The 18846-nt window shown below is 41.9% G+C and overlaps 1 protein-coding gene across 20 annotated transcripts in view; it reads left to right on the forward strand.

The window, feature by feature from the left end:
• Positions 1 to 18846, forward strand: part of NSD1 (nuclear receptor binding SET domain protein 1) — a 174034-nt gene that overhangs the window by 73808 nt on the left and 81380 nt on the right. For all 20 annotated transcript variants that reach the window (XM_021939986.2, XM_021939996.2, XM_021940002.2 and 17 more), the window contains 2 exons: positions 2873 to 3045; positions 8482 to 11038. In XM_021939986.2, the coding sequence (XP_021795678.2) occupies positions 2873 to 3045; positions 8482 to 11038 (2730 nt within the window). The remainder of the gene's footprint in view (positions 1 to 2872; positions 3046 to 8481; positions 11039 to 18846) is intronic.

The raw sequence follows: 18846 nt of genomic DNA on the forward strand, positions 1-18846 counted from the left end.
GTTTACTTTTTTGTTTGTTTGTTTGAGATGGAGTCTCACTCTGTTGACCAGGCTAGAGTGCAGTGGTGCGATCTCAGTTCACTACAAACCCTGCCTGCCGAGTTCAAGCGATTCTCATGCCTCAGTCTCTCTAGTAACTTGGATTGCAGGCATGTTGCACCACGCCTGGCTACTTTTTGTATTTTTAGTAGAGACAGAGTTTGACCATGTTGGCCAGGCCAGTCTCGAACTCCTGCCCTCAGGTGATCCGCCTGCCTCAGCCTCCCAAAGTGTTGGGATTATAGACATGAGCCATCCCACCTGGCCAAACTGTTTAACTTTAAAAGTTGTTCAGTCTGGTGTGGTGGCTCACACCTGTAAGTAATCCCAGCACTTTGGGAGGCCGAGGCCGGCGGATCACCTGAGGTCAGGAGTTTGACATCAGCCTAACCAACATGGAGAAACCCTGTCTTTCCTAAAAATACAAAAAATTAGCCGGGCGTGGTGGCGCATGGCTGTAATTCTGGCTACTTGGGGGGTTGAGGCAGGAGAATCGCGTGAACCCGGGAGGCAGAGGTTGCGGTGAGCCAAGATCGTGCCATAGCACTCCAGACTGGGCAACAAGAGCGAAACTCTGTCTCAAAAAAAAAAAATAAATAAGTTATTCAAGTATTTCATTTGTCTCCTCCCACTTAATTTTTTTTTTTTTTTAAGAAATGAGTGTTTATTTTTGCAGTTGTCATGCCTTTTGTATTGTCATCTGTTTATATATGACTTACCCGTCAGACAGTGAGTTCTTTTTTCTCTTTCTCATGTTACTGGCACATCAGAAGTTCTTATCTGTTAATTGAATTTATTTATTTATTTATTTCTAAGACAAGGTCTTGCTGTACTGCCCAGGGTGGAGTGCAATGATATGATCATGGCTCACTGTATTCTTGACTTTTTAGGATGAAGTGATCCTCCCTTCTCAGCCTCCCAAGAAGGTGGGACTACAGGCACATGCCACCATCCTCAGCTAATTTTTAAATTTTTAGTAGAGATAGGGTCTTGCTATGTTTCCCAGGCTGGTCTTGAACTCCTGGGCTCGTGCAATCCTCCCGCTTCTGCCTCCCAAAGTGTTGGGATTATAGGTGTGAGCCCCTGCACCTGGCCAATTCAATGTATTGATTCATGGGAGAGTGATTTATTTCTCAAATTGACTTTAAGAACCTCTATGTAGGTACACACATGTGTGTATTAACCAGTTCCAGTTCCTGTGGGTGATTTTTATTGAAGGATTTAATTCAGTAGGTGGGAAATAAGGAGTTCATTTTTTTTTTTTTCGGAGTTTGTTTTTAAAATGAACGAGACAACACAAATTTTTTTTTTTTTTTTTGAGACGGAGTCTCACTCTGTCGCCCAGGCTGGAGTGCAGTGGCCGGATCTCAGCTCACTGCAAGCTCCGCCTCCCGGGTTTACGCCATTCTCCTGCCTCAGCCTCCCGAGTAGCTGGGACTACAGGCGTCCACCACCTCGCCCGGCTAGTTTTTTGTATTTTTAGTAGAGACGGGGTTTCACCCTATTAGTCAGGATGGTCTCAATCTCCTGACTTCGTGATCCGCCCGCCTCGGCCTCCTAAAGTGCTGGGATTACAGGCTTGAGCCACCGCGCCCGGCCGACAACACAAAATTTAACTAAGTTTTAGTTTTATTATTAAGCTATGTTTTTATAGAAAAACTACCATGTGTACACTTTTGAAACCAGAAGTTACCGTTGACAGTTCAGTTTATAAATCCCTTCCTTCCTTTGTCTTTCTTTTTTCATTTTTCATTTTTCATTCTGAAGGAAGTAGTCATTCCATAATTCTTCCAAAGGTTATTTGGATTCTTTTCTGTGTTTTGAAACAAGATGTGGTTGTTACAAGGGAATTAGATGTGAGTTAAAGTGAATTTTCATATGAAATGATTTTTATTTCCTTTTATTAAAAGTGACAAATTGTTAAACATGTGTTGTCATCTCTTTCTTTTGTGACACTTTTTAATGTAATAGAAGTTGCTAATAAAATTGTAAATGTGTGGAAGATAACATATACTAGATGACTTTATTAATCTTTTCTATATAGGATTTATATTTTCATATTTTTAATTGTATGTATAGAACTTTAGACAACCAAGAAATTATAGGCTAAACTGGATTTATTTTTGGTTTTATTACTGGTAGGCTTTCCTTTTTCTTTTAAAATTTCCCTAATTTGAAATACCATATTTGACTTTCTTTGCAAAACCAGTGTTTGACCATGCACTTGTTCTCTCTGAAGTTATTGAACTTACTATATCTAAAATATCAAAGCCATACATTATTTTGGGGGTGTGGTTGTGGGGAGGAATCCATGCAAAGCACCTTGTGTGGTGCTTGTCTATGAGTAACTACACTATAAATGTTAACAGATCATACATGTTGCTTTGCTGAAACATTTCTTCCTCTTTTTATTTTAGCCTAGTGTTTTTCATGTTTTCTTGTTGTTGTTGTTTTTTGATATTTTTGTTGCTGTGGGCTTATCACATGTCTTCTGTATTTTTGGAACAATGAAATTATAGACTGATAGTGAAAGAGACTTACCTGTCTACTGTCTTGATTTCTTCTTTGTAGTTAATCTACATTTAACTGGTTTTGAAGCTATACGACATCATCAGACTAGACTACTGATTCTTTCATAACCTCCTGTGTATTTTCTTGCAACACATATAGAATACTTAAAATTTTCCTTGAGTATGATCTACTCCAGATTATCTAGTTCAGTGGGCATGTTAGTTGTTTCCAAACAGTCTTCTCTGGCAGCAATGATGTGGCTATTGTCTTAATTATGAGAAGTAATTTCTTTGATTAATGATTCTGGTTCTCTTACCCTTAGTTTCCAACCGGAGGCCCTATCGGCAGTACTACGTGGAGGCTTTTGGAGATCCTTCTGAGAGAGCCTGGGTGGCTGGAAAAGCAATCGTCATGTTTGAAGGCAGGCATCAATTCGAAGAGCTACCTGTCCTTAGGAGAAGAGGGAAACAGAAAGAAAAAGGATATAGGCATAAGGTAGGAAAAGAAAAAGGCTTTTTATTGAGTGACAGAAGCAAGTAAGAAAAAAAGAAAATAACCTTTTATTTATTTTCGAGACAGAGCCTTGCTCTGTTTCCCAGGTTGGGGTGCAGTGGCGCAATCTTTGCTCACTGCAACCTCTGCCTCCCAGATTCAAGTGATTCTTGTGCTTCAGCCTCTTGAGTAGCTGGGATTATAAGCGAGCACCACCACGCCTGGCTAACTTTTGTATTTTTATTAGAGACAGGATTTTGCCATGTTGGCCAGGTTGGTTTTGAACTCCTGAGCTCAAGCAGCCTGCCTGCCTTAGCCTCCCAAAGTGCTGGGATTACAGGTGTGAGCCACCGCACCTGGCCCGGCCTTTTAAAAATAATTATCGACTTGACAGTTACCAAAGAGGAGGCAAGGAAAAAGCGTTATATTTTTGAAATGTAAGTTATTTCCTTTGGTAGTAGAATATCTGTGAGAAAATAGCTAGGGAGCAGATACAGTGGGCTGAGGCTAGCTTGTGACATATTTATACTCAATTTTTTAATAAATTATTTTAGTTATCTTTACTGTTGTCACTCAGAGTAGTGAAAATTATGACATAGCATGACCATTCTTTTGTTATATTTTATGCATGAAGAAAGTGATCATTAAAATGAAATATTCTGCTTCTTGCCCCTTGGACTAATTATTTCTATTAATGAGAATAATACAGTTTTTTGTTTGTTTGTTTTTGGAGACAGAGTCTCACTCGGTCACCTAGGCTGAAGTGCAGTGGCATGCTCTTGGCTCACTGCAACTTCCGGCTCCCAGGTTTGAGCCATTCTTGTGCCTTAGCGTCCTGAGTAGCTGGGATTACAGGTGCCCGCCACCACGCCCTGCTAATTTTTGTATTTTTAGTAGAGACAGGCTTTTGCCATATTGGCCAGGCTGGTCCTGAACTCCTGACCTCAAGTGATCAACTCGCCTCAGCCTTCCAAAGTGCTGGGATTATAGGCGTGAGCCACTGTGTCCACCGAGAACAATAAGGTTTTTAATAATTTTCTTTTTTATGTTTGTCAGTGCTTAAGTCTAAAGTTTCTACTCTAATTATATTTCAACCATCAGTATTGTGGCTTTTTTTCTTTTGCTTGATGTTTTATGTTAAATTTGGCTTAGAAAAATACAAGCTTATTTTAATACTCTTTTTTTCCTCCAGTTTTTTTATTGTGTTAAAATATATATAGTATAAAAATTACTATCTTAAACACTTTTAAATGTACAGTTAATGGTTTTAAATACATTCATAATGGTGTGCAAACATCTCATAATTATTTTCATCTTATAAATTTGAAACTCTTTAACCTGTTAAACAGTAATTCCCCATTTGTCCTTCTCCCATCCCCTGTCACCACCATTCTATTGTTTGTCTCTAAGATTTGATATTGTTTTATATTCAATTCTAGAAGGAGAAATAATAGTTCTTAGTTTGGTGTTTTATACTCCCCTGGGTCTAAATACTTTTATTTATTATTATTAGTCTTCGATGCGGGGTTCTCTCTATGTTGTTCATGCTAGACTGCTGTGGCACAGTCATCTTTTACTGCAGCAGTGACCTCCCAGGCTCGAGCCATTCTCCTGCCTCAGTCTCCCGGGTAGCTGGGACTACAGATATGTACAACTACAGTGGCTAATTTTTATATTTATTTATTTATTTATTTATGAGACGGAGTCTCGCTCTGTCTCCCAGGCTGGAGTGCAGTGGCGTGATCTCTACTCACTGCAAGCTCCGCCTCCCAGGTTCACGCCATTCTCCTGCCTCAGCCTCCCGAGTAGCTGGGACTACAGGCGCCTGCCACCATGCCCGGCTAATTTTTAAAGTATTTTTAGTAGAGACGGGGTTTCACCACGTCAGCCAGGATGATCTCGATCTCCTGATCTCGTGATCCACCCGTCTTGGCCTCCCAAAGTGGTGGAATTACAGGCGTGAGCCACTGCACCCGGCCTATTATTAATTTTTAAACAGAGTCTTGCTCTGTCACCCAGGCCAGACTACACTGGTACAATCTTGGCTCACTGCAACCTCTGCCTCCTGGGTTCGAGCGATTCTTATGCCTCAGCCTCCCAAATAGTTGGGGATTACAAGTGTATGCCACCACACGTGGCTAATTTTTGTATTTTTAGCAGAGACGGGATTTCACCATGTTGGCCAGGCTGGTCTTGAACTCCTGGATTTAATCCTCTCATGTTGGTTTCCCAAAGTGATGGGATTACAGGCATGAGATACCATGCTGGCAATACTTGTAGACTATTTTTAAAAATCATAATTAGGATAATTTAGAGTTCATATTCAGGGTCTGCCACTTAAGACTTGAGTTCTCAAAGACTTGGTGTCTTCATGTCTAAAGCTAGTACAATAACTTACACCTTATAGAACTGTTGTAAACATTACAAATAAGTATAAAATATTTAATATGACATACGATTGATGCTTTAGAAACAATTAGTATGTGTTGTTAGGATGAAAGAGGTTAATGGCTTCCTTTCAGATATTTCAGCTGGTTGCTGATGGGGATGTATCAGTTTTTTTGTTATGTCTGTAGGTATGTAGAGTTACCAATCTTTTCAGAGGTGTTTATTGGGACTTTCAGGTTCTGGAAAATTGATTTACTCTGGTCTCAATCATGAACATTAGTGGATATGTGTTTCTGTGTTTAAAAATTTAAAAAAAAAAATTATATATATATACACACACACACACACACACCAAATTGTCAGTTTGATCCTTTCCTTGTAAGAGAAGGCTACTCCTCTAATTACCCTAATTTTTTTTTTTTTTTGAGATGGAGTCTCACTCTATTGCCCCGGCTGGAATGCAGTGGCATGATTTTGGCTCACTACAACCTCTGCCTCCTGGGTTCAACCAATTCTCCTGCTTCAGCCTCCCAAGTAGCTGAGATTACAGGCGTGCATCACCATGCCCTGCTAATTTTTGTATTTTTAGTAGAGACAGGGTTTCACCATGTTGGCCAGGCTGGTCTCAACCTCCTAACCTCAGGTGACCACCCCTCGCCCCCCTGCCCCAACTTTGGCCTTTCAGAGTGCTGGGATTACAGACGTGAGCCACTGTGCCCAGCCGCGTTACCCTCATTATTTTTATTTATTTATTTATTTATTTATTTAGAGACAGAGCCTCACTCTGTTGTCCAGGCTGGAGAGCAGTGGCATGATCTCAGCTCACTGCAAGCTCTGCCTCCCAGGTTCATGCCATTCTCCTGCCTCAGCCTCCCGAGTAGCTGGTACTACAGGTGTCCGCCACCATGCCTGGCTAATTTTTTATTTTTTAGTATAGACGGGGTTTCACTGTGTTAGCCAGGATGGTCTCGATCTCCTGACCTTGTGATCTGCCTGCCTCAGCCTCCCAAAGTGCTGGGATTACAGACGTGAGCCACTGCACCCAGCCTATTTATTTATTTATTTACTTATTTATTTATTTAGGAGAGGGGGTCTCCCTGTGTTTCCCAGCTGGACTGAAGGCATCCTCTTGCCATAGCCTCCCAGAGTGCTGGGATTAAAGGTGTGAGCCACTTCTCCCAGGCTTTTATTTATTTATTTTATTTTTTAAAATTTGAGACAGGATCTTGCTCTGTCATCCAGGCTGGAGTGCAGTGGCACGATTTTGGCTCACTGCAACCTTCACCTCCTGGGCCCAAGTGATCCTCCTACCTCAGCCTACTGAGTAGGTGGGACCATATGCATGCACCATGTCCCGCTAGTTTGTGTGTGTGTGTCTCTGTGTGTGTGTGTGTATTTTTAGTAGAGACAGGGTCTCGTTGTGTTACCCAGGTTGGTCGTGAACTCCAGAGCTCATGTAATCCACCTGCCTCAGCCTCTTAAAGTCCTGGGAGTACAGCTGTGAGCCACCGTCCCCAGCAATGACCTTAATGTTTACTTGCTCTGCAGAACATCCCCTTCACAAATATTAAAGTATTTGTGAACACTATGTGGTAGTTAGAATCTTGACTAACGCCTATTGTGTGGACGTAAGGAAGAAAAGAAGAGTATGAAAAATTAGCTGTATTTCAGAGTCTCAATATTTTCACGCTGTGAGGTATGAAGAAAAGATAACGCAGTACCCATGTGTCATCAGTGTCATCGCTCTGGATTACATGAGGAAGCCTAGGAGACGGGTTGGTTATAATCCAGGTTATATTTAACATTTATAGTCGATGATTGATTAGCCAGGTGGCTAGTGATAACTAGAATTTCAAATTTCAAGTCACGTAAGGAGGTGGATCAAACCTGCTGATTCCTCTTATCCTGTTTTTTCTATATTCATCTTCTTTAACCTTTTGCTTTCTTTTCTTTTTTTTTCTTGCTTTTTCTTTTTTCTTTTTGAGACGGAGTCTTGCTCTGTCACCCAGGCTGGAGTACAGTGGCATGATCTCAGCTCACTACAACCTCCACCTACTGGGTACAAATGATTCTCGTGTCTTAGCCTCCCTACTTTCTTTTGGATGCAACTGAACATATGTTTGGCCTTCATATTTGTTAATTAATTAGTTAATTAATTTTTTGAGATGAAGTCTTGCTCTGTTGCCCATGCTGGAGTGCAATGGTGTGACCTCCAACTCCCGGGTGCTAGTGATTCTCCTGCCTCAGCCTCCACAGTAGCTGGGAGTATAGGTGTCTGCCACCACGTCTGGCTAAATTTTTTATTTTTAGTAGAGATGGGGTTTGGCAACATTGGCCAGGCTTGTCTTGAACTCCTGACCTCAGGTGATCCGTCCTCCTCAGCCTCCGAAAATACTGGGATTACAGGCGTAAGCCACATACCCAGCCGAGTATTCTTTAATTTAGAAATGTAATGTTACCAGTTTTAGTCTGTGTTCTCCTTTGTGCTTATAAATGCAGGGAGGGTAGACTGTTTTGTGAGATCAGTTCTTACTCTAATGACATAATCTTATTAGTAGAAGTATTATTGAGGAAGCTTCATTAGGATGATTCAGATGCTGCTTGAGCTCAGGTGCTAACTACCTGGCTAGTTCCATAAAAGTAGGAGGCCCGACAGGTTTGGAAAAGCTTCTGATTTCAGGCCAGGCATGGTGGCTCATACCTGTAATCCCAGCACTCTGGGAGGCTGAGGTGAGCAGATCACTTCAGGTCAGGAGTTTGAGACCAGCCTGGCCAACATGGTGAAACCCCGACTGTACTGAAACTACAAAAGATTAGCTGGGTGTGGTGGCGGGAGCCTTAATTCCAGCTACTTGAGAGGCTGAGGCAGGAAAATCACTTGAACCTGGGAGGCAGAGGTTGCGGTGAGTGAAGATTGTGCCACTGCACTCCAGCCTGGGTGACAGAGCAAGACTCTGTCTCAAAAAAAAAAAAAAAGCTTCTGATTTCATCTCCCTTTCCCCCACCCATTTCTTTGATAAGTGATAATTCTTTTTCTCCTTTAAATTTAAGGTTCCTCAGAAAATTTTGAGTAAATGGGAAGCCAGTGTTGGACTTGCAGAACAGTATGATGTTCCCAAGGGGTCAAAGAACCGAAAATGTATTCCTGGTTCAATCAAGTTGGACAGTGAGGAAGATATGCTGTTCGAGGACTGCACAAATGATCCTGAGTCAGAACATGACCTGTTGCTTAATGGCTGCTTGAAATCACTGGCTTTTGATTCTGAACATTCTGCAGATGAGAAGGAAAAGCCTTGTGCTAAATCTCGAGCCAGAAAGAGCTCTGATAATCCAAAAAGGACTAGTGTGAAAAAGGGCCACATACAATTTGAAGCACATAAAGATGAACGGAGGGGAAAGATTCCAGAGAACCTTGGCCTAAACTTTATCTCTGGGGATATATCTGACACGCAGGCCTCTAATGAACTTTCCAGGATAGCAAATAGCCTCACAGGGTCCAACACTGCCCCAGGAAGTTTTCTGTTTTCTTCCTGTGGAAAAAACACTGCAAAGAAAGAATTTGAGACTTCAAATGGTGACGCTTTATTGGGCTTACCTGAGGGTGCTTTGATCTCCAAGTGTTCTCGAGAGAAGAATAAACCCCAACGAAGTTTGGTGTGTGGTTCAAAAGTGAAGCTCTGCTATATTGGAGCAGGTGATGAGGAAAAGCGAAGTGATTCCATTAGTATCTGTACCACTTCTGATGATGGAAGCAGTGACCTGGATCCCATAGAACACAGCTCAGAGTCTGATAACAGTGTCCTTGAAATTACAGATGCTTTTGATAGAACAGAGAACATGTTATCTATGCAGAAAAATGAAAAGATAAAGTATTCTAGGTTTGCTGCCACAAACACTAGGGTAAAAGCAAAACAGAAGCCTCTCATTAGTAACTCACATACAGACCACTTAATGGGTTGTACTAAGAGTGCAGAACCTGGAACTGAGACGTCTCAGGTTAATCTCTCTGACCTGAAGGCATCTACTCTTGTTCACAAACCCCGATCAGATTTTACAAGTGACGATCTCTCTCCAAAATTCAACATGTCATCAAGCATATCCAGTGAGAACTCACTAATAAAGGGTGGGGCAGTAAATCAAGCTCTATTACATTCGAAAAGCAAACAGCCCAAGTTCCGAAGTATAAAGTGCAAACACAAAGAAAATCCAGTTATGGTAGAACCCCCAGTTACAAATGATGAGTACAGTTTGAAATGCTGCTCTTCTGATACCAAAGGCTCTCCTTTGGCCAGCATTTCTAAAAGTGGGAAAGTGGATGGTCTAAAACTACTGAACAATATGCATGAGAAAACCAGGGATTCAAGTGACATAGAAACTGCAGTGGTGAAACATGTTTTATCCGAGTTGAAGGAACTCTCTTACAGATCCTTAGGTGAGGATGTCAGTGACTCTGGAACATCAAAGCCATCAAAACCATTACTTTTCTCTTCTCCTAGTCAGAATCACATACCTATTGAACCAGACTACAAATTCAGTACATTGCTAATGATGTTGAAAGATATGCATGATAGTAAGACAAAGGAGCAGCGGTTGATGACTGCTCAAAACCTGGTCTCTTACCGGAGTCCTGGTCGTGGGGACTGTTCTACTAATAGTCCTGTAGGAGTCTCTAAGGTTTTGGTTTCAGGAGGCTCCACACACAATTCAGAGAAAAAGGGAGATGGCACTCAGAACTCCGCCAATCTTAGCCCTAGTGGAGGTGACTCTGCATTGTCTGGGGAATTGTCTGCTTCGCTACCTGGCTTAGTGTCCGACAAAAGAGATCTCCCTGCTTCTGGTAAAAGTCGTTCAAACTGTGTTACTAGGCGCAACTGTGGAAGATCAAAGCCTTCATCCAAATTGCGAGATGCTTTTTCAGCCCAAGTGGTAAAGAACACAGTGAATCGTAAAGCATTAAAGACCGAGCGCAAAAGAAAACTGAATCAGCTTTCAAGTGTGACTCTTGATGCTGCACTGCAGGGAGACCGAGAACATGGAGGTTCATTGAGAGGTGGGGCAGAAGATCCTAGTAAAGAGGAACCCCTTCAGATAATGGGCCACTTACCAAGTGAAGATGGTGATCATTTTTCTGATGTGCATTTTGATAACAAGGTTAAGCAATCTGATCCTGGTAAAATTTCTGAAAAAGGACCCTCTTTTGAAAACGGAAAAGGCCCAGAGCTGGACTCTGTAATGAACAGTGAGAATGATGAACTCAATGGTGTAAATCAAGTGGTGCCTAAAAAGCGGTGGCAGCGTTTAAACCAAAGGCGCACTAAACCTCGTAAGCGCATGAACAGATTTAAAGAGAAAGAAAACTCTGAGTGTGCCTTTGGGGCCTTACTTCCTAGTGACCCTGTGCAGGAGGGGCGGGATGAGTTTCCAGAGCATAGAACTTCTTCAGCAAGCATACTTGAGGAACCACTGACAGATCAAAAGCATGCTGATTGCTTAGATTCAGTTGGGCCACGGTTAAATGTTTGTGATAAATCCAGTGCCAGCATTGGTGACATGGAAAAGGAGCCAGGAATTCCCAGTTTGACACCACAGGCTGAGCTCCCTGAACCAGGTAAGGACATCTAAATGTGATAAAAAGAAATTGGAGAAAGTGCTGATAAACATTGCCCTTCTGAAATTGGTCTGTTGTAATGATAAAGTGAAGTATAAACTGGGGGGCAAGAATCATCACTTTAATGAAGAAGGAGTTTTATGTAGAAAGGTCTGAATTTTGAAGATGAGATTTCCATATGTATTCAAAAGTTAAGCTTTACCAGAAGCCTTTTCCCCAACCTTTTCAAGTAAATCTCTATTATGTTTTTCTTTCTCTTTCTTTTCTTTTTTCTTTTCTTCTCTTTTTTCTTTTCTTCTTTTTCTTTCTTTCTTTCTCTCTTTCTCTTTCTCTCTCTCTCTGTCTCTTTCTGTCTTTCCCTCTCTCTCTCTTTTTTTTTTTTTTTTAAATTTTTTTTCTTTTGAGACTGGGTCTTACTGTATTGCCCAGGCTGGTCTCAAACTCCTGAGTTCACGCCATCCGCCAGCCTCTGCTTCCTAAAGTGCTGGAATTACAGGCATGAGCCACCATGCCTGACCTCTTCCCCATTTCTTACCTTTTAAAATCTCCAAGCTTTTTGGGACTCAGTATGTAATTGCAAGTAATTGAGAGGCTCCTAGGATTTAAATCCAGTTGTTAGGTTGTAGAAAGCAAATAGGCTCTATCGGATGGTAGGGTTTTTTTTTTTTTTTTTTTTTTTCCTTTTTCTTTTCTTTAGGCATCCTCCACCATACCTGGTAATTTCTGTATTTTTAGTAGAGATGAGGGTTCACCACATTGGCCAGGCTGGTCTTGAACTCCTGAACTCAAGTGATCCGCCCGCCAAAAGTGCTGGGATTATAGGCATGAGCCACCGCGTCTGGCTGGATGTTAGGTTTTCTTTGACCACTACCTAAGATAGGTCCTTCTGTTGTGTGGACAATTCAAGAAGCATATGTGCTTTTGAAAAAACTGCCAAGTATTCTACAGTACTTATTTGAAGGTCTTAGGTGTCTTAAATCCCTATTGGAATGAGGATTATGAACAAATAAAAATACCAGAAGTACCCAAGTGTTGTACTTAGCGGCAGATGGAAAACAGAAATCTTTTAAGATATTAACGTCACACAATATAGTTGAGGATAAAGCAGTGTGTGTATATATGTATATACAAATATATTTTTTCTTTACAGCAATATCCGTTAACATAAGATTCTTGAAATTGTGTATCATAATAGAATTTTTTCTAACAGCTTTATTGAAAATACAGTTCTCATATCATAAAATTCACCTTTTAACGTTTTTAATTGAGTGGTTTGTAGTATAGTCACAGAGTTGTGCAACAATCAGTGCAATCAATTATGGAATATTTGCATCATCCCAGACAGAAGCACTGAACTCTTATCAATCTGCCTTCAGTTTTTACCTATCTGTAGATTTGTCTGTTGTGTACATTTCATAGAAATGGAATCATACAATATGTGCTTCTTTTGGGTCTGGTTTCCCTTACTTAGTTTAATGTTTTCTGGTTCATCCCTCTTGTAGTAGGTATCAGTTCTTCTGTTTTTTTTTCTAAAATTATGGTTAAAAAGCATGTAACCTAAACATACCTTCTTTTTTTTGTTTTTGTTTTTTTTTTGAGACAGGGTCTGATTCTGTTGCCCAGGCTAGAGTGAAATTTACTCTTTTAACAGTGTTTACGGCCAGGTGCGGTGGCTCACACCTGTAATCCCAGCACTGGGAGGCAAGGCTGATGGATCACCTGAAGTCAGGAGTTTAAGACCAGCCTGGCCAACATGGCAAAACCCCATCTCTACTAAAAATAGAAAAATTAGCTGGGCGTGGTGACGCGCTCCTGTAATCCCAGCCACTCGGGAGGCTGAGGTAGGAGAATCACTTGAATTCTTGAGATGGAAGTTGCAGTGAACTGGGATTGCACCACTGCACTCCAATCTGGGAGACAGAGCGAGACTCCATTTCAAAATAAACAAAAAATCAGTATTTAAGTGTGTATTATAGTGTCATGAATCATGTACCATGTACAACAGCAGATCTCCAGAACGTTTTCATTTTGCTTGACTGAGACTCTATACCCGTTGAACAACAACTCCTGATTTTCTCCTCTGTTCAGTCCATGACAACTAACATTCTTTCTGCTTCTGTGAATTTCATTACTTTAGATATCTCATGTAAGTGGAGTCATGCAGTATTTGTTGTTTTGTGATAGGCTTATTTCACTTAGCATAATGTTCTCAAGGTTCATCCATGTTGTAGCACATGACGGGATCACCTTTTTTTTTTTTTTTAAGACAGAGTCTCACTCTGTCGCCCATGCTGGAGTGCAGTGGTGTGATCTCAGCTCACTGCAGCCTCTGCCTCGTGGGTTCAAGCGATTCTCCTGCCTCAGCCTCCTGAGTAGCTGGGACTACAGGCACATGCCACAACACCCGGTTAATTTGTTTTGTATTTTTAGTAGAGACAGGGTGTCACCATGTTCCCCAGGATGGTCTCGATCTCCTGACCTCGTGATCCACCCGCCTTGGCCTCCCAAAGTGCTGGGATTATAGGCATGAGCCACCATGCCCTGCCGATAACCTTCTTCTTTTACTTCTGAATAATATTCCAACATACTTTTTCTTTTTCATACAAAAGCATCTTTTCTTTATCAATTCATTGCTTGTTGGACATTTTGGTTGCTTCCATATCTTGACTATTGTGAATAATGCTACAGTGAACATGGATATGCAGGTATCTCCTCGAGATCTGGTTTTCTTTCTTTTTTTTCTTTGTTTTTGGAGATGGAGTTTCACTCTTGTTGCCCAGGCTGGAGTGCAATGGCACAATCTCAGCTCACTGTAACCTCTGCCTCCTGGGCTCAAGCAATTCTGCCTCAGCCTTTCAAGTAGCTGGGATTAAAGGCATACGCCACCACACATGGCTAATTTTGTATTTTTAGTAGAGACGGGGTTTCACCACGTTGGCCAGGCTGGTCTCGAATTCCTGACCTCAGGTGATCTGCCCACCTCGGGCTCCCAAAGTGCTGGGTTTACAGGCATGAGCAACTGCACCCAGTGGTTTTCAATTCTTTTGGATAAATACCTAGAATGGCATTGGTGGAACATAGGGGAATTCTACTTTTATTTATTTATTTATTTTGAGACAAGGGTCTCGCTCTGTCACCCAGGCTGGAGTATAATGATGTGATCTCAACTCACTGCAACCTCTGCCTCCTGGGTTCAAGCAATTCTTGTGCCTCAGCCTCCCAAGTAGCTGGGATTACAGTGGTTTTGCCATGTTGGCCAGGCTGGTCTCAAATTCCTGACCTTAAGTGATTCTCCTGCTTCGGCCTCCCAAAGTGTTGGGATTATAGGTGTGAGCCACTGCACCTGGCCTACTTCTAATTTGATGAACCTCTATAGTGTTTTGCATAATTGCTGCATCATATTATAAGTCCTTTGCCCATATACTTTTTTTTTTTTTTTTTTTTTTTTTTGAGATGGAGTCTTGCTCTGTCGCCCGGGCTGGAGTGCAGTGGCGTGATCTGGGCTCACTGCAAGCTCTGCCTCCCAGGTTCATGCCATTCTCCTGCCTCAGCCTCCTGAGTAGCAGGGACTGCAGGTGCCCACCACTGCACCTGGCTAATTTTTTTTGTATTTTTAGTAGAGATGGGGTTTCACCATGTTAGCCAGGATGGTCTCGAACTCCTGACCTCATGATCCGCCCACCTCGGACTCCCAAAGTGCTGGGATTAAAGGCGTGAGCCACTGCGCCCGGCCTACATATGTTTTTAATGATACTGGGTCTCTTTGTCACCCGGGCTGGAATACAGTGGTGCAGTTGTAGCTCACTGCAGCCTCGAACTCCTGGGCTCAAGCAATCCTTCTATCTCAACATCCTGAGTAGCTGGGAGTACAGGTACATGCCACCACACTTGTCTAATTTTTGTGGTTTTTTTTGTAGAGACACGTTTCTGGCTATGCTGCCCAGGCTGGTCTTCAACTACTGGGCTCAAATGATGCTCCTGCTTTGGCCTCCCAAAATGCTGGGATTCCAGACATGAACTACTGTGCATATCCCTTTGCATATTTTTAAATCTTGTTATTTAAAAAAATGAGGTGTGGCCGGGTGCGGTGGCTCAAGCCTGTAATCTCAGCACTTTGGGAGACCGAGACGGGCAGATCACGAGGTCAGGAGATCGAGACCATCCTGGCTAATATGGTGAAACCCCGTCTCTACTAAAAAATACAAAAAACTAGCCGGGCAAGGTGGTGGGCGCCTGTAGTCCCAGCTACTCAGGAGACTGAGGCAGGAGAATGGTGTAAACCTGGGAGGCGGAGCTTGCAGTGAGCTGAGATCCTGCCACTGCACTCCAGCCTGGGCGACAGAGTGAGACTCCGCCTCAAAAAAAAAAAAAAAAAAAATGAGGTATAAGTTACTAATATATTCTGGATGTTAACCAATTATCTGATGTATGATTTGCAAGTATTTTCTCCCATTTTGTACCTGCCTTTTCACTCTGTTGATTGTTTTCTTTGCTGTATAGAAGTTAATGTGATATTATTTTCCGTTTTTGCTTTTTAAAAAATTTTTACTTGTGCTTTGGGTTTCATAGCCAGGAAATTATTGTTCATTCCAATATCATGAAGTTTTTCGTTTGTGTTATTCTAGGAGTTTCATAGTTGGAGGTCTTATGTTTAGGTCTTTGATCTATTTTATGATAATTTTTATATAAGGTGTAAGATGAGAGTTCATCTTCATTCTTCGGCATGTGGATATCCAGTTTTCACAATACCATTTGTTAAAGAGACTATCCTTTCCCCATTGTGTAGTCTTGGCACTGTTGTTGAAGATCATTTGACCATATATGTGATTTATTTCAGGGATCTCTGTTCTTTTAATTTTTAGTAAAATTTAGATGGGATCCAACCATGTTGCCCAGGCTTTTCTTGAATTCCTGGGCTCAAGTGATCCTCCTGCCTCAGTCTCTCAAAAAGCTGGGATTACAGGTGTGAGCCACCACCCTGGCCAGGGATCTCTGTGGATCTCTATTCTGTTCCATTGACTTATATGTCTGTATTTTATGCCAGTACAATATTGTTTTGATTACCATAGCCTCATGATATGTTTGAAATTAGGAAATGTAAGGCCTCCAGTTTTTTTTTTCTCAAGATTGTTTTGTTTCTTTGGGAGTTCTTTGAGGTTACACACTAATTTAAGATAGTTTTTTATTTCTGCAAAAAAAAAAAATGGCTATTGAGATGTTGATAGGGATTGCATTGACTTTTTAGTTTCCTTTGGGTAGTAGGGATATCTTTTTTTTTTTTTTGAGACGGAGTCTCGCTGTGTCCCCCTGGCTGGAGTGCAGTGGCGTGATCTCGGCTCACTGCAAGCTCTGCCTCCCGGGATCATGCCATTCTCCTGCCTCAGCCTCCTGAGTAGCTGGGACTAATTTTTTTGTATTTTTAGTAGAGACGGGGTTTCACCGTGTTAGCCAGGATGGTCTCAATCTCCTGACCTTGTGATCCGCCGGCCTTGGCCTCCCAAAGTGCTGGGATTACAGGCTTGAGCCACTGCGCCCGGCCGGGATATCTTAACAATATTAAGTTTTCCAGTCCATGAAAACAGCCTATCTTTCCATTTATTTATGTCTTCCATAATTCTATCCAACAGTGTTTTGGAGTGTACAGCCATTTTGCCTCCTTGGTTAAGTTTATTCTGAAGTATTCTATTCATTTTTATGCTATTGTAAATGTAATTGTTTTAATTTCCTTTCATATTGTTCATTATGAGTATATAGAAATGCAACTTTTTTCAGGTTTAATTTTGTATCTTGGAACTTTGCCAAATTTGCTTCTTTGTTCTAATAGTATGTGGAATCTTTGGGGTTTCCTACATAAAAGTTCACGTCGTCTGCAAAGAGATAATTTGGCTTCTTGCTTGCCTATTTATTGCCTAATTACTCTGCTAGGACTTCAAGTAATGTGTTGAATAGGTTGCTACAGTGAGTATATTTCCCTTGCTCTTTAGAGGAAAAGCTTTCAGTGTTTCACTGTCAAGCATATTAGCTGTGGTCTTTTCATATATAGTCTTTATTATATTTATGTAATTACTTTTTTGTTTGGGTTTTTGTGTTTTTGTTTTTAGACAGGGTCACATTCTTTTTTCTTTTTTCTTTTTTTTTTTTTGAGACGGAGTTTCATTCTTGGCGTCCACGACGGAGTGCAGTGGCGCCATCTCGGCTCACTGCAACCTCCATCTCCCGGGTTCACGCCATTCTCTTTCCTCAGCCTCCCGAGTAGCTAGGACTACAGGTGCCCACCACCACGCCTGGCTAATTTTTTTGTATTTTTAGTAGAGACGGGCTTTCATCACGTTGGTCAGGCTAGTCTCGAACTCCTGACCTTATGATCTTCCCGCCTCAGCCTCCCAAAGCGTAGACAGGGTCACATTCTGTCACTTAGGCTGGAGTGCAGTGGTGATATGGCTCACTGCAGCCTCAACCACCCAGACTCAATCAATACTCCCACCTCCACCTCCCAAGTAGCTGGGACTACAGCCATGCACCACCTCGGCTGATTTTTTTTTTTGAGACGGAGTCTCGCTCTGTCACCCAGGCTGGAGTGCAGTGGCGCGATCTTGGCTCACTGCAAGCTCCGCCTCCCGGGTTCACGCCATTCTCCTGCCTCAGTCTCCCGAGTAGCTGGGACTACAGGCACCTGCCACCACGCCCGGCTAATTTTCTTGTATTTTTATTAGAGACGGGGTTTCACCATGGTCTCGATCTCCTGACCTTGTGATCCGCCCGCCTCGGCCTCCCAAAGTGCTGGGATTACAGGCGTGAGCCACTGCGCCCGGCCCAACTCGGCTGATTTTTAACCTTTTTGTACAGATGGATTTTACTATGTTGCCTAGGTGGGTCTAAAACTTCTGAGCTCAAGTGATCCTCCCACCTCAGCATTTCAAGTAGCTGGGACTACAGGTGTGCACCATGGCATCTGACTAATTTTGTAATTTTTTGTAGAAACAGGATTTTACTGTGTTTCCTAGGCTGGTCTCAAGACTCCTGGGCTCAAGCAGTCTTCCCACCTTGGCACCCCAAAAGTGCTGGGATTACAGGTGTGAGCTACGATACCTGGCATGTAATTTCTTTTTATTCCTAGTTTGTTGAGTGCTTTCTTTTCAGTCATGAAATATAGTTGAATTTTGTCAGATGTTTTTTCTACATCAAGTGCGAAGGTCATGTAGTTATTTATTTATTTTTTTGGTCCTTTATTCTGTTAATGTGCTCTATTCTGTTGATTTTTCTATTCTGTTGATTTTTTTTTTCTATTTTTGAACCATCGTTGCGTTCCAGGATTAAATTCTACTTGGTCATGATGTGTATTTCTTTTTTTTTTTTTGAGATGGAATCTCACTCTGTCACCCTGGCTGGAGTACGGTAGCGCAATCTCGGGTCACTGCAAGTTCCGCCTCCTGGGTTCATGCCATTCTCCTGCTTCAGCCTCCTGAGTAGCTGGGACTACAGGCACCCCCGGCACCATGCCGAGCTAAATTTTTTTTGTATTTTTTAGTAGACGGGGTTTTTTAGTAGACGGATGTTAGCCAGCATGGTCTCAATCTCCTGACCTTGTGATTTGCCTGCCTTGGTCTCCCAAAGTGCCAGGATTACAGGTGTGAGCCACCATGCCTGTCCCCTCCACCCTTTTTTTTCCTTCTGCTGGCCCCGACGGGAGCCATATATTTCTTTAAATGTGCTATTTAATTTGGTATACTAGTATTTTGTTGAGGATTTTTACATCAGTATTTATAAGGGATATTGGTCTGTAGTTTATCTTTTCATTTCTATATGCT

Source organism: Papio anubis, chromosome 5 (assembly GCF_008728515.1).
Source record: "Papio anubis isolate 15944 chromosome 5, Panubis1.0, whole genome shotgun sequence".
Lineage (NCBI taxonomy): Eukaryota > Metazoa > Chordata > Mammalia > Primates > Cercopithecidae > Papio > Papio anubis.